At 43.3% G+C, this 14,913-nt stretch overlaps 1 protein-coding gene across 1 annotated transcript in view; it reads right to left on the bottom strand.

Annotated features, from left to right (window-relative positions):
* Nucleotides 1-7,420: 7,420 nt before the first annotated feature.
* ankmy2a (ankyrin repeat and MYND domain containing 2a) overlaps nucleotides 7,421-14,913 on the bottom strand; it is a 9,697-nt gene continuing 2,204 nt past the window's right edge. The window contains 6 exon segments of the mRNA XM_083897220.1: nucleotides 7,421-8,134; nucleotides 9,215-9,344; nucleotides 10,452-10,580; nucleotides 10,777-10,912; nucleotides 12,440-12,654; nucleotides 12,748-12,906. Of these exon segments, the coding sequence (XP_083753346.1) occupies nucleotides 8,007-8,134; nucleotides 9,215-9,344; nucleotides 10,452-10,580; nucleotides 10,777-10,912; nucleotides 12,440-12,654; nucleotides 12,748-12,906 (897 nt within the window). The 3' untranslated portion in view covers nucleotides 7,421-8,006.

Genomic DNA, 14,913 nt, shown 5'->3' with positions numbered 1-14,913 from the left:
AGTTTTTTTGTTTGCAGTGCTCTGAAATGTAAGACTACCTCCTCACCACCATTATACCCTTGCAAATATATATATATATATATATTTATATCATTGCTCAGGACCCTGAACCTTATTTGTCCGGTGCATTATTGCCATATCTTATTTTCATATAACAACCATGAGAGACGTTAAGATTATTTCTTTAAATGTTAAGGGGGTCGGCCATGTTGTAAAAAGGCAGAAGATTATTTCTTCATTAAAGAGCGAGAATGCACAAATCGCCCTTCTACAAGAAACACATTTGACAGATTTGGAGCACATTAAATTAAGGAGAAACTGGATAGGCCCGGTATACTATTCATCCTTCAACTCACATAGTAGAGGAGTGGCTATTCTCATTCATAAGAAATTACCGTTTACCTTGGACGAGGTTATTAAGGATGATAAGGGAGGGGGTCCATTATATCTTACACAGCAGCTCATAAGATGGACATAATCAGGAAGTGGCGGCACTCATCCAGCCAAACGAGAACAATGCCCCAGCTTTTGGACAGGCGTCACAAGTGCAAAAAACAGAACCATTTCAAAAAGCAATGCAAATCTGCAAGACATGGCACATTCAGCAAACAAGTGGATAGAGGATACATTCACTATTGAAGGCTTGTCACTACATGATGATAGTGACATGAATGACACGACAACACTCTTTCACCACACCTTCCATCATTATTTATTATTATTATTATTATTATTTTTCCCCTGCTGCGCCGTGTTTTTCTCACTCCCTCTCTCTCAACATACACCCCACCTTCCATGTGTCACTCCTGCTGAAACCTGTCATTGAGTCTGATCTGGTACCTGCTGTCGTCGTCTCGTCTCCAGCGCTGCACAGGACACAGAGCTCCGCCAGCGTCTTCACTCGTCTCCTGGCTCCCTCTGCATTCAACTCCTCCGTCGTTTCCTCGCCTTCCTCTCCACAAGCCCGAGTCTTCACCCGTCGTCTTCCTCAGCCTGGGAATCATCTCCTCGCTACTCCAACTCTGAGTGAGTTTGTTCCTGGCTGGATCTCAACCACAAACATTGACTCTCGCCTTGAAGCAGCTGTCCTCACCCGGCACAGCTGCACAGACACTCACTCACTTGTTCACTGTCTCACGTTTGCTCCAGTTATTTATATATAGGAGAATAAATATTATCTGTTCATTTACTCTCGTGTCCTGTCTGCATTCGGGTCCAGTCTTCTAAGTCTAACGATCTGACCAAGTATGGACCCGGCAGACAGTGACGCCCATCATCGGGCTTTAACAGCCCAGGGCATAGCAATCGGCCGACATGAAACATTGTTATCTGAAGTTGCCATTTCTGTTCGTGATCTCACTACTCACCTCGCTTCATTCATACAACAATCTCCTTCACCTCAACCGATAGCTAACACAACATCTAGCTTGGCGGCTACCTCCGCTCCCATACCTACTTCTTCTCCACGCGAACGTTTTGTACCTATCCCTCAGCGTTACTCTGGTGACATCGGAAAATGTTCGAGTTTTTTGTTTCAGTGCTCTCTAGTTTTTAGTTTACAACCAAACACCTACCCAACCGATAACGCCAAGATCGCTTTTCTTGTTAACTTACTGTCTGGTAGAGCCGCGTTATGGGCAACCGTGGTACTCAGCAGCCCACCCTCTTCTCCTATCACATTCAAATCTTTTACTAGCGACCTACGAAGAATATTTGATCATTCCGGCCAAAGTAACGATGCAGCTAATAAATTAATCAACCTAAAACAAGCTAGTTCATCTGTGGCCAATTACTCTATTGAGTTCCGCATACGCGACACCGAAAGCGCCTGGAACGATTCCGCCTTACGGGCTATTTTCCTTCGCAATCTCAGTGAAGAGTTAAAAGACGAGCTGGTCACTCGTGACGAGACTCCCAATCTCGATTCACTTATTGACCTCACCATATGATTAGATAATCAGCATCGTGAACGACGGCGTGAAAAGAAATGTCTCTCACCTTCACCTCCCAACCCACTTCTTCTCCTTCGTCACACCTAGTTATGGTACTGAACCCATGCAGCTGGGCCGGGCTAGTCTCACTCCTATGGAGAGGCAACTTCGCCTGAATCCGGGTCTTGCATTTATTGTGGACAACTCGGCCATCTCCTCATCACCTGCCCGACTTGCCCAAAAGACTAAGCTCACCAGCATACGCAGGAGTACTGGTGAGCAGAGCCATTTCCTGTTCACCCCCAAGGCGCATCACATTAGCTGGTGAAGTCCTATGGTCGCAGCAGTCATTACCCCTCACCAACCTGATCGACTCTGGTGCAGATTAAAATTTCATCGACGAGAGAGTCGTCAGCCAGACCGGCATTCCTACTACACCTCTTACGAAAAGGTAATTTCCGACTTGGACGGCAAAACTCTCATCCTGTCCGGCAATCATCACGAGACCATCCAACTGTTCCTGATCCCCTCCTCCTCTGCTCCCGTCATTCTGGGTCTTCCCTTGCTGGCTCACCACAACCCCCAGTTCGACTGGACAAACGGACAACTCACTGGTTGGGGCAATCCTGTCATTCCCGCTGTCTCCACTCTGCCCGTCCTACACCTGTGCCTTCGCCTGAGACCATCCCCCAACCTCCGAACATCGCTGAGGTTCCCAAAGAGTACCACGACCTCGCAGAGGTGTTCTCTCAACACCGTGCTCTCTCCCTACCTCCTCATCGCCCTTACGACTGTGGTATAGACCTGCTTCCTGGTTCCTCTCTTCCCACCAAGAGACTTTATAATCTTTCAAGGACAGAACGACAGAACATGGAGGAGTATATCAACCAGTCGCTGGCAGCTGGCCTCATCCATCCCTCCTCTTCTCCAGTCGGTGCAGGGTTCTTCTTCGTTGAGAAGAAGGACGGATCCCTCAGGCCCTGCATCGACTACCGAGGATTAAACAACATCACTATCAGAAAATGCTACGCCTTACCTCTCCTCGACGCCGCATTCAGTCCCCTCAGCAAGGCACGAATCTTCTCAAAACTCGACCTTCGTAATGCCTATCACCTCGTCCGAATTTGTGAGGGGGACGAATGGAAGACGGCCTTCAACACCACAATAGGACACTTCGAATATCTGGTTATGCCCTTCGGACTCACGAATGCCCCTGCCGTGTTCCAGCACCTAGTGAATGACATTTTGCGTGACATGCTGGACAAGTTCCTCTTCGTCTACCCAACGCCCTGTCCAGACAATTCTCTCCTGATCCTCCGTGTCTGGAGCCTGGCCCCATCATCTCACCCGCTTGCATCGTTGGAGCAGCTCCATGGCCCATTGAGGAGAGGATCCGGAGGGTTCAGCAAACCGAACCCGATCCCGGAGGTGGTCCTCCGCGTCGTCTCTTCGTGCCTGATTCCGTTTGTTCTGAGGTTCTGCAGTGGGCACATTCCTCTAAACTCACCTGCCATCCTGGAGTTGCCCGCTCACTGCAGTTCCTCAGGCAACGTTTCTGGTGGCCCTCCATGGCAGAGGATATTGCCACCTTCATCTCCGCCTGCTCCATCTGCGCCCGAGGCAAGTCTTCAAACCGCCCTCCGGCTGGTCTCCTCAACCCGCTCTCCATCCCCCGTCGTCCTTGGTCTCAAATCGCCGTGGACTTCAGCACTGGTCTCCCTACTTCCCAGGGCAACACCACCGTCCTCACTGTGGTCGACCGGTTCTCGAAAGCAGTCCACTTCATCCCCCTTCCTAAACTGCCATCTGCTGCCGAGACCGGGGAACTACTAGTGAACCATGTTTTCAGACTACATGGTTTCTCCTCAGACATTGTTTCTGACCTAATTCTCATCTCAAGTATGGAAGGCTGTCTGTTCTGCTCTGGGCGCCTCGGCCAGCCTATCCTCCGGCTACCATCCCCAGTCGAACGGCCAGACAGAAAGAGCGAACCAAAGCATGGAGAGTGCTCTGTGATGCGTCACCGCCCATCATCCCTCTGATTGCAGTTCTTTCCTCCACTGGAGTGTCCCCGTTCATGGCTTCCCTCGGCTACCAGCCCCCACTGTTCAACTTCCAAGAGGATTAAGTGGCAGTGCCGTCGGTTCAGGCCTCCGCCACTGTCAGGAGGTCTGGCGTCAGGTGCGGGCCTCCCTTCAGCGGGCCTCAGTGCAGTCTCAGAAGCAAGCTAACCGACATCGGATCCCAGCACCTGACTACCAACCTGGCCAGAAGGTTTGGCTTCCGTCCAAGGACCTCCCTCTCCAGGTCGAATCTGTTGCGGAGATTTGATTATTAAGTGAGTCGACCAAAGATGGAGTCTCCTGGAGTCAGAGATGAGTTAAGTTGAAAAGCTTTATTGGAAGCGGCTCAGATCTGAGGAGAACTGAGACAATGCCGAACATAAACCAAGTATGTTAACAGTTGGGCATCCTCTGTCAGTCTGCCTGTGAGTCCCAGAGTTAGGATACTTAAAGGTGCTTCTTCTGCTGATACATGGAGCTGACCTTGGGGAGGACTGCGCAGTAGCGTCAGTCCTCTGCCCCAATCCGGTCAGGCTCAGCGAAAACATGAAGAGACGAATTCTGTAGACAACAGTGCTGTACCGAGGTCAATGTGACAACAACAGTTTCAGCAGGCGCTGTCCTGAAATGTTTAGGCTTGTGCTTAGGAATGGGAGCTGATAACTTTAGAGAAGGCCGAATAATATTTTTCACTTACAGAATCCCGAAAACTTGCTCCTCGCTTCATTGGTCCCTTCACGGATGACCACAATAGTGCTGAACATACACCATCAGCACAATATCAGAGACAGACAAGTGCTGTAAAGACTCCTGATGTACTGTCGAGAAGTGTGTTGTGATTAAAGATAAAAACCTTGCTCAGCCTACAACTTCCGTGTATGTCACTAGATGTGATAGAGTGTGTAAGCCAAATGCAAGATACTTAAACTAATCAAGACACAAGTCACTCACTGAACAACCAAAAGAAGTTACATTATTTTGTTTTACATTTATTCACTGAGTTAATGTTACTACGGTGTAAAAAAAAACGTAACGATGATGCACTTTTGTTTTGGACATTTCATTCCTTGATATAAGCTTAATGCTGCCTGAATTGTTAATGCATTTTATTTTGTATTCAATTCTATAACATTACCTTCTCTTACATTGCTTTGGTTAAGGGCCAAAGCTAAAGAAGGAGGATGTAGACAGTGGTGTTTTTACACTGTTTGACCACACAGTGTCGCTATACCTGGCAAGAGTCTCACAAGAGTTAGAGAGTTAACAACGGGACTTTGGTTGTTGTTGTGTACAGGGTGGCTGTGATTTGACATACATGACAAATCACATGAAGAAATTACATTTCGAGTGAAGTAGATTTTATAGACGTAATTGAAGCAGAAAACAATCACAACTATCTTGATTTTGGATATCAACGTTTATTTAGTTCGACAAATTCCATACCAGGACTTGAATTACAGTTGTTTTTCAAATATGAAACTCCATGAATTCAAAATATAGAATATAAAGATCTATAAAAGCCTGTGTCCATGTCTCGAGGTGTCCTGTGGACACTTTTACACGCGTCTCTTTTACTATTGCAGTCAATGGGAAAATTGCTTTTTGGGCCCCATGGGATTTTTTGTTGCAGTACCCACAGTGGCCACCATCTAAAAATTGTCTTCAAGGCAGAGGGGGCTGGATAGAGCACAGACCCTTCGCTTCCGTTCATTCCTATGAAGCTGCTCACCCAGCGCATTATGCCAAAACGTTTTTGACTTCCGCATTTATTTCCGGGTTATGGGGCCCATAGAGCATGCGCAGTAGTGTCACTATATATAAAGATCTATAAACACCCGTGTCCATGTCTCGAGGTGTCCTCTGGACACTTTTACAGGCATCTCTTTTACTATTGCGGTCAATGGGAAAATTGCTTTTGGGCTCCATGGGGTTTTCTGTTGCAGTATCCACCATGCAAAAATTGTCTTCAAGGCAGAGGGGGTGGAGCTCTATCCAGTTCATATTATACATCCATGATCCATGGTCCGATATCTGTAAACATGGCGGCCGCCATGTTTCTGTTCTGTTGACAAAATACAGCCACCGAATTGGTGTAGAAATAGTGCCACATGACAAGACACGGCACTACTTTTGCCCAAGATCTTATTACGCCCTTAATGAAATAGTTCAGCCAAAAAAACAACGTGGCTAGAAGAGTCCTCTGGAAATTTTAGCGGAGAACTTTTTCTTGTTTTCTATTATTAATTTTCTATTAAGAACCCTTTAAGTCCCGCAAGGGGAAATTTAATTCTGCAGTGAGTTAGTGAACACACACAGCGAGGTGGAGAACATGCTAACCCAGCGCAGTGAGCTGCGTTCGGGGAGCAGTGAGGGGGTTAGGTGCCTTGCTCAACAGCACTTCAGCTGCGGACTGGTCGGGGATTGAACCGGCTACCTTCCGGTCTCGAGCTCGAAGCCCCTCGTTATTTTTTATGAATTTAAGATTATGTAGTTCCACGCCTGCGGTTCCTTTTCTAAAGGACTTTTGGTGGTTCACCTTGCGGCCTAACAGTCGCCTTTAATAAAGTAAAAATTATGAGTAGCCACCAGGGGAGACTCTGTTTTTAAATAACTAAACAAAATAAAAACAATAAATTTTCTGACATTTTAGTGATGAAATAATCAACAAAATAATAATATAATTTCTTATTAACGTTCGTCTCCATGGCAACAAACCCCTCAAAGCTCCTGGTGTGGATATAGATATAATCTGTGCAACCTAGTGTGGTCTGTGAATCCTGGTGAAACAGCGCTCTCTGCTGGACGTCCACTGTCTCTGCACATTTCAGGTTTTTGATGGAGGCACTGAATTATGTTCACATGAGAATAATTTAACAGATTAATCTACGTGTACCACTGATTTTTACTGTGAAATCAAATATGACAAAAGCGCAATTAATTTTTTTAATTAGCATTAGCTGATCATTATTTAGTAACAAGCCAATTATTATACATAAAATACATCTCTGGTCGCAGACACTTGATAACATTCACTTAAATATTTTTTTTTTCCACTAAAAATGTTGCATGACACCGTTATATTTTTATTTAAAATCTATTACACCGACACAGAATGCAGGTCCATGTCTTATCCTATTTCCAAAAAGATGAGCATTTACAATAGAAAACTCATATTATTCGACCTGCAACAAACCCCATAGAGAAAACCAGTGATTTTACATCACAGGGGTTAGGATTAGACACAGTCCACTGCTGCCTCCATCATTGAGTTCGTATGTGTTAAGCTGTGACTTCGGCTTTAAAAATCCTTCATTTTGATTAACGTCAGTGGCACAAAGTGACCACACGAGGCAGCAGTGGACCAGCAGCTCCTGTGTCAAAGTGAGCTATGGAGTTTGGTGAAAAAAAAAAAAGTCTGTACAACAGTGAGAAGTGAAACTATTCATATTCTTAAAAATTCTTAACCTTATTATTAAAGAAAAGCCAGCGTGTGGATGGATGGTGGCTACATGTACCTCACAGGAAAACCACACCAAACCTGAAATATCCCGTTAATATTATCTTGAAATTTCAAAATACTATACTATATATACATTTTGGTCAATGTGCAGCCACGCTATCCACTCACAATCTACCACAACTGATTATCCAATACAAAAACACACACAAACCTCCTGATGATGAATCCACCTCCTCCTCCTCACAGGCTGCTACACTTTATTTAAGGCAGATTAATTTAGCGCTTCATGTTACCCATAATTCCTTGACCGTCATGTCCATGACAAATATTGTTTTAACATTCACATCTGACCGTTTTACTGAGGAAACATGGATGAAGGTGCCGTCGCTGTGGTACAAACCTTCCTGCGACGCTTCAGAATCCCCGCCCCATCATAAATATGAGTCCTTCTATGAGTTGGATCACCAGTCCTCGTCTGGTGCTCAGTGTCTCTCTGTCTGTGGAGGATTGATGGATGGATTGTGGAGAAGGAGGAGGCTGCTCATGTGGTCCTCAGTTGTCAGCAGCCGGGACGTCGGTGGGTTCTGAGGTTTCTGAAGGAGACGCGTCGCTGCTGTTGTTGTTGTCCACCATGAGCTCCTGCATGGAGTCTGTGGCCTCCTGCATGGCTTTACTCTCCTCTGAAACACAAACACAGCACTCTTTAAAACCAGATTTATTCTGGTTTGTATGTCATTTAGCAGCTTGTAGGGGGGTACAGGGCCCTTCACGACACGCAGTCTTGTTTAAAACGATCGTTTCCCGTAAATCAGCTAAAATTCCAAATGGCTGACTTCCTGTTGAGTTGAGGCCATGGTTACGGTCGACTTTTTTGTTCATCTTTGTCTATAACATCTCCTCACCATGTTTTGTGAAATTCGGCGGAAATCAACGTATGCTGAAGTCATAGGGCACTTCCTGTTTCGTGGCAAATGGTCCAAATTCGGCAAAAATGCATAAGGTTGCCATAGCCACGCCATTTTGAATCTGTAAAACCTTTCAGTAACTTTTCACCTTTCATGTGTCGAGTACAAATTGGCGTGGTCTTTTTTTTTTTTAATGTCGCTACGACAAACGCACTTGGACAAGTTTGCTCATTTACATAGGGTACAAATCGGTAAAAAATGGACGACAAAATTCCAAATTGCAGACTTCCCGTTACGTTGAGGCCATGGTTACTGTCGACCTTTTTGTTCATCTTGGTCTATAACATCTTCTCACCAAGTTTCTGGAAATTCAGAACTAAATGTGTGCCGAAATCATAGGGCACTTCCTGTTTCGTGGTGAATGGTCGAAATTAGCCAAAAACGCAGAGGTTTGCTAGTCTTGGTCAATAACATCTTCCCACCAAGTTTCAGGAAATTCAGTGGAACTCCATTTCTTTCTTTCATCTCTATTTAAACGTTTTTATAGCATTTTATTAAGCCTTAAGCTTGTGGTTCGTGCCACAAAAACAAAATTATTCTACTTTACAGCATACATCACAGCACATATTATATATTTTTTCTATAGCTATAATTACATTTAAACTGATGGAGCAGATATAAAAGTTAAAAAGCAGCAGTGACTTTCTTGTTAGGTAGAGGAAGTCAGGGATGTGTAGACCTAGTCTGCCCTCTAGTGGAGAAACAGGTTAATCCTCCAGATACAAATACATTTAATGACTTACAGAGCGTTTTTATATGTATGTATACATCCATCCATAAATAAATAAATGGCACCTTTTTTCTGCTGCATCCTCAGTTTGGCCATCTCCGCCTCCTGCTTCTCTCTCTGCTCTTGGAGCTTCTTACAAACCTTCTTGTGGGTGAACCAGTGCATCTTCTGACACGCCTGACCACAGTAGATCACCTGTTCAGAGAAAAAACAGGGCTTAACTTGGGAAAAACCCAGCAAAATTTAGCCAAAATTAAACCAAAGAGGAAACAAATCATCTTTAATGTTAAGTATTTGAGTAAAATTTAAAGAGACTTAAGAGATTGTTCAGGTTTCAGGTTGTATATAGTAGTAGTAGTTTGTGTTTCTCTGTAAACTCCACTCTCTCTCCAGCACCAAACCCCATAGAGAAAATCAGTGATTTTACATCACAGCACACAGGAGTTGTTGATCCACTGTTGCCTCCATCACAAATTTCAAATGTCTTATTTTGTCACTTCCGCGTTTAAAATCCATCATTTCGGTTGACTTCAGTGACAAACTGACCACACGAGGCAGCAGTAGAGCAGCAGCTCCTGTGTCCCTGTGAGCTAAAATGGCTGATTTTTAGGGCTGTAACGATATGCGTATCGAAATCGCGATACTCAGAGCCACGAACCTGTCTCGTAAAATTGAAAAGCAGCACTGGAGCGTCAGCCTGATAATGTAAAAAAAAAAAACACACGTGTCGACTGGACATCGAAGAACTCATAGTTCACATAGATTCTAACGGTACCATTTTTATCACTCTACGACCAAGATTCATGGATCCAGCCCCAAAATAAGAGCAAAACAACAACTGACTTTCAAGAAATACAAGTGGAAATGTTGTCTTACCTTTGCTGTTTATCAAAACAAGTTATTTCCACTGGAACAAAACTGCTTCTCATGAAGAACTACACTTCCCAGCATGCTTTGGGGACAAATCCCAGTCTGGTTGATCGTTTACTTTGTATTTTTCAACAGTACTATTTTGTTACAGAAAAGAGAGAAATCTTTGGTTATTTATTTATGTTCAAATCTGTTCACAGTGTTCCAAAATATTTGTTATTAAATGTTACATTAAGTTGCTATAAGTAAATGTTTAAATAAATTTTTTTTTTAATTTTTAAAAAATCGGCGAATGTATCGATCCGTGGGTCAAAAATCGCGATACATACAAAATGAGTTTGTGTATCGTTACAGCCCTACTGATTTTCTCTATGGGGTTTGGTGCAGGAGAGTGAGTGAGCATAGAGTGGTGGGTTTTTTTTCCCTTCTCACCATTTTACAGATGGAGCACTTCTTCTCGGCTCCTTTCTCTCCACAGGACGTGCAGAACTCTGCGTCCATGAAGCCGACCTGACCCGTGATGGCCTGAGTCAGCACCGACAGAGCTGTGGGGTCGTTCCCCTGAGACCAAGAAGATGACCAAAAAGGCTTTATAATCAACAACCCTAGATTTCAGAATAAGACTGTGATTTGATGTTTTTTGACACCCAAACTCATGCCAGTGCAAAGCTGTAAAGATTAATCAATTCATTCAAGTATTTTAGACAATCAATCAGTTTGGGTGCCATTCATTCAATTAGACACCTTTGTGTCTCACCATCTCCACAGGCGCGATGCTCCTAACCAGCTGCTGCAGCAGTGTGGCATCGCAGTACGGAAACTTGCGGATACATTCACGGATGAATTTCTCCTGGTAGACGGGGAAGCCGTCGCTTTCCCGACCCTTCAGTAAACTGCAGGACAGAGAGAGACGTACATCACTTTAAACTTCAACTAAAAGTATTCTCTTGGAAAAACAATAATTTCTCATTTCTAATAATTTTTAACCAGATTCACAGATTTACAAGGGCATTAAGAAGCTCCTACAGAGATAATTAAATACATATCATCTTACATTAATCTTTTACTTTTTAGGTTTTTACTTAAATTCAACCTTTTACATAAATTTTATCTTTTACTTTTTATGTTTTTACTTGAATGTAATCTTTTACTTTTTGTGTTTTTACTTAAATTTAAATCTTTTACTTTTTTGTTTTTACTTAAATGTAATATTTTACTTTTTATGTTTTTACTTAAATTTAACCTTTTACTTTTTGTGTTTTTACTTTAACTTAAAACTTTACTTTTTATGTTTTTACTTAAATTTAACCTTTTACTTTTTGTGTTTTTACATTAACCTCTTCTTCACGGTTGCCCCCCGATACCGGGGGCAGCGTCAGACGCAGCGACAAAAGCGTCATAAAACCATATCTAACTTTAACAAACACAGACATTCTTATGTTCACGAAACACAGTTAAAACAGACGGATCAAACCAGCAGGAGTGGAAAAAAAACGTTACAACGCACTCACTGAAAAGCGGCACCGGAGCTTCAGCGTGATTATATATAAAAAAAAAAACATGTGTCGACTGGACAGTGGAGAACAAACAGATTCCAGCGGTACCATTTTTTATCACTCTACGACCAAGATTCACAGATCCAGCCCCAAAATAAGAGCAAAACAAACAACAACTGACTTTCAAGAAATACAAGCAGAAATGTTGTCTTACCTTTGCGGTTTATCAAAACAAGTTATTTCCACCGGAACAAAACTGCTTCTAATGAAGAACTACACTTTCCAGCATCCTTTCGGAACAAACTCCGGTCTGATTAATCATTACAGAGCAACATTAGATCGTTCTGATTAGAGAAAGGCGAATGTCCGCACAAATGCGTCACAGGCATTTATGACCTTTTGACTCGCTAATGAAGTGACTCACACATTCGGAGACCGGGGTCTGATTCTACCAGTTTAGAGGTTTAAAACGAGCTGTCAATCACCCTAATTGACCAAGGTAAGCCAGAGCTATGGTGCTGCGTAAGTGAAGACGCTGCAGAGTCACAGAGTTGTTATTACGCACCACACAGGGAGCATCGATTTACAGCGAGATATCATACTTTTTAGATCTGTAGTGACAAAATTAAATGGGTTTTTAACAATTTACTTTAATTTAAATCTTTTACTTTTACTTTTACTTAAGTTTAACCTTTTACACTGTGTTTTTACTTAAATGTAATATTTCATTTTTTGTGCTTTTACATGTGTGAGTAAGTTTTGTCGTTTATTCTTTGCTTTCCTTACATTTTGGGTTTTTAATATTATATCGTTGTGATTTGTAAGCAATATCAAATCTGGGCTTTGGTGTGGGAGAGTGAGCGCTACACACTGGGACACTAAAGTCTGTCCACAAACATTCTTAAAAAGGTTGCATGGTCTCGCCTCTTGACGAGTCCGTCCAGATTGTCCTGGCGCTCCTTGAGGACAGACGCACACTTGGCCAGGACACAGCTGACGAAGTGCATCTTCATGGCCAACACCTCGTTCATGTCCTGCTGCTTGATGCACTTCTCGCAGATGAGCTCCATGACGCGGCGACATTTGTCCAGAGCGTCCACCTCTGCCAGCAGAGGGTTCTCCTTCACCAGCAGCACCATCTGCAGGAAACAAACGGAGAGGACAACTTTTTATTTAAAGATATATAACTCCACCGTCCCTGTCCCCTATCCCCCGTCTCGCGGATGTCCTACCTTGACCGGGTTCAGGTTGGTGCTCATGATGACCTTGTGGAGTGGACCGGCCAGTTTGTGTGGCAGCTTGGGCTCCTTCTCCAAACCCTGAGCTCTGGTGTAGTAGTCCAGTCTGGCGCGCGAGAAGAAGTTGTTGATGACCGTGACGCAGTCGTGTTGTCCTGAAGAAGAAGAAACAAAGAAGACAGGAACGTGAACGTCGTCGTATCATCACAGTCATGTGTATACGATCATGATCGATTTTCATTTCAGTGAAAACAAACTGAACTTTGTATCAAATCTGGGAACAGCTGATTATCAAGTGTTTAAGGATTTTATGGAATATTTTAAAGCTTCTTCTTTTTCTGCTTTAAATTAAATTTAAACTTTTACTTTTTGTGCTTCTACTTAAATTTAAACTTTTATCCTTTTACTTAAATTTAACCTTTTACTTAAATTTCACATTTTACTTTTACTTAAAGGCGCCATCTGTAACAATGCAGCCAAAAACGGTTACTACACTCAAAATCAAAACACTGCGGCGAGTCGTATCCGCCTCCCACTCCACCCCTCCCTTCCAGAGTCGAGGTTGCCAGAGCGGTTGACATGTAACTCCGTCAGCGAGGAGCTAGTGTTCCATCATAAATGAGTGGCTCTAAGACACACAATTCTGTTCTCTCCGTAAATATCAAGATGTATAATAATGTATGGTAACATTAGCTGTTGACTAGGGATGGATATATCAGATGGAATAACTTTATGCATAATATTTGACAGAACTGTCCTTCATTTTTGCCTCCCCTTTTACAATGTTATATAGCAGGGCTGCCAACTTCTGACAAAACCTTAGAGTTATACATCGTGGCATGCAGGGCAAATTACCACCACACACCCAAGATATATTTTTTTATGGTAATATTTATGCATCGCAAGCTTATTAATGCTTTATACAATAATAAATAATAAATAATGTTCACACTGTCCGGAATGAATCCTACAACCTTCCCGACACATGTCCATCTATTTAACCACTCGGCTACAGCTGTTATTCTGTGCATGAAGAAGAAGACCATTAGGTTAGATTAGAAAGAGACTAAAAGACGCAGCTCTGTGTCATCTGAACTGCCGCCGCAGCTCGCGCCGAGCAGAACCAGCCGCAGCTGGTGACAGAACAGAACTGCCGGTGGTCGGTGCGAAGGGCGTTGTGGCACCGGGCACCGCCCTGAGGTGGACGGCATTGCACGACGCGTGGGCAATGACAGCTGCTCTACTGACTGCTATGATTGGTAGACGGCGGTAGATGGCATCTCATGCCAAAACAGAATTTTCAAAACATAAACAAAAAATGCAAATATTTTTGTTGTACTATTTTTGTTGGTGAGTTCAGTATGTTATATGAACATTATTCCTGGTCCTCTGTGACATATTAGGAGGATTTTATGGCCAGTTGCTTTAGATTTATTACTTACATTTAAACGTTTATCCTTTTACTTAAAGGTACAATATGTAGTATTTATGGGTTTATATAACCCAAAATCCATTTTTTATACATATTATGTGCTCCTGCATTGTCTAGTCGCTGTATAATAGTTTTTGTTTCATTTTCGTAGTGTTTCAAAAAGTCATGTAAAATAACATGACCGCGGACCGCGGTTGCATAGTCACTGTTAGCAGCGAGATGGCACTATAAACTACTTATTTCCCCTTTAAAGGTGAAGTAAGTAGTTTATAGTGCCATCTAGAGGAGAGGCTGAAATTTACAACAAAGACCTGCTGCTCTGCTCACCCCCTCCCTTCCCTGAGCGCTACGGTATCCGCAGCTGGTCAAATGTCGTCCTCGTCGTCTTTCTCCGTGTCAGCAGATGAGGTTCGTGAGATGAGGGAGAGGGCGAGCTACCGCGGCCATAGCAGACGAAGCGGAGAGAGAGGAGGCGGGACTTCCGCTACAAGTAAAGAGACGCTTGATTTATTCTCTCGCGTTTGTCCTTACAGGCTCCAGTAGAAACATGGCGTCTCGCTGCTAACAGTGGCTATGCAACCGCGGCCCGCGACCATGTTATTTTACATGACTTTTTGAAACACTACGAGAATGAAACAAAAACTATTATACAGCGACTAGACAATGCAGGAGCACATAATGTATGAAAAAGTGGATTTTGGGTTATATAAACCCATAAATACTACACA

The sequence above is a fragment of the Microchirus variegatus genome (assembly GCF_963457635.1).
Source record: "Microchirus variegatus genome assembly, chromosome: 1".
Taxonomy (NCBI): Eukaryota; Metazoa; Chordata; class Actinopteri; order Pleuronectiformes; family Soleidae; genus Microchirus; species Microchirus variegatus.
This window is presented reverse-complemented; position numbering and strand designations above follow the sequence as displayed.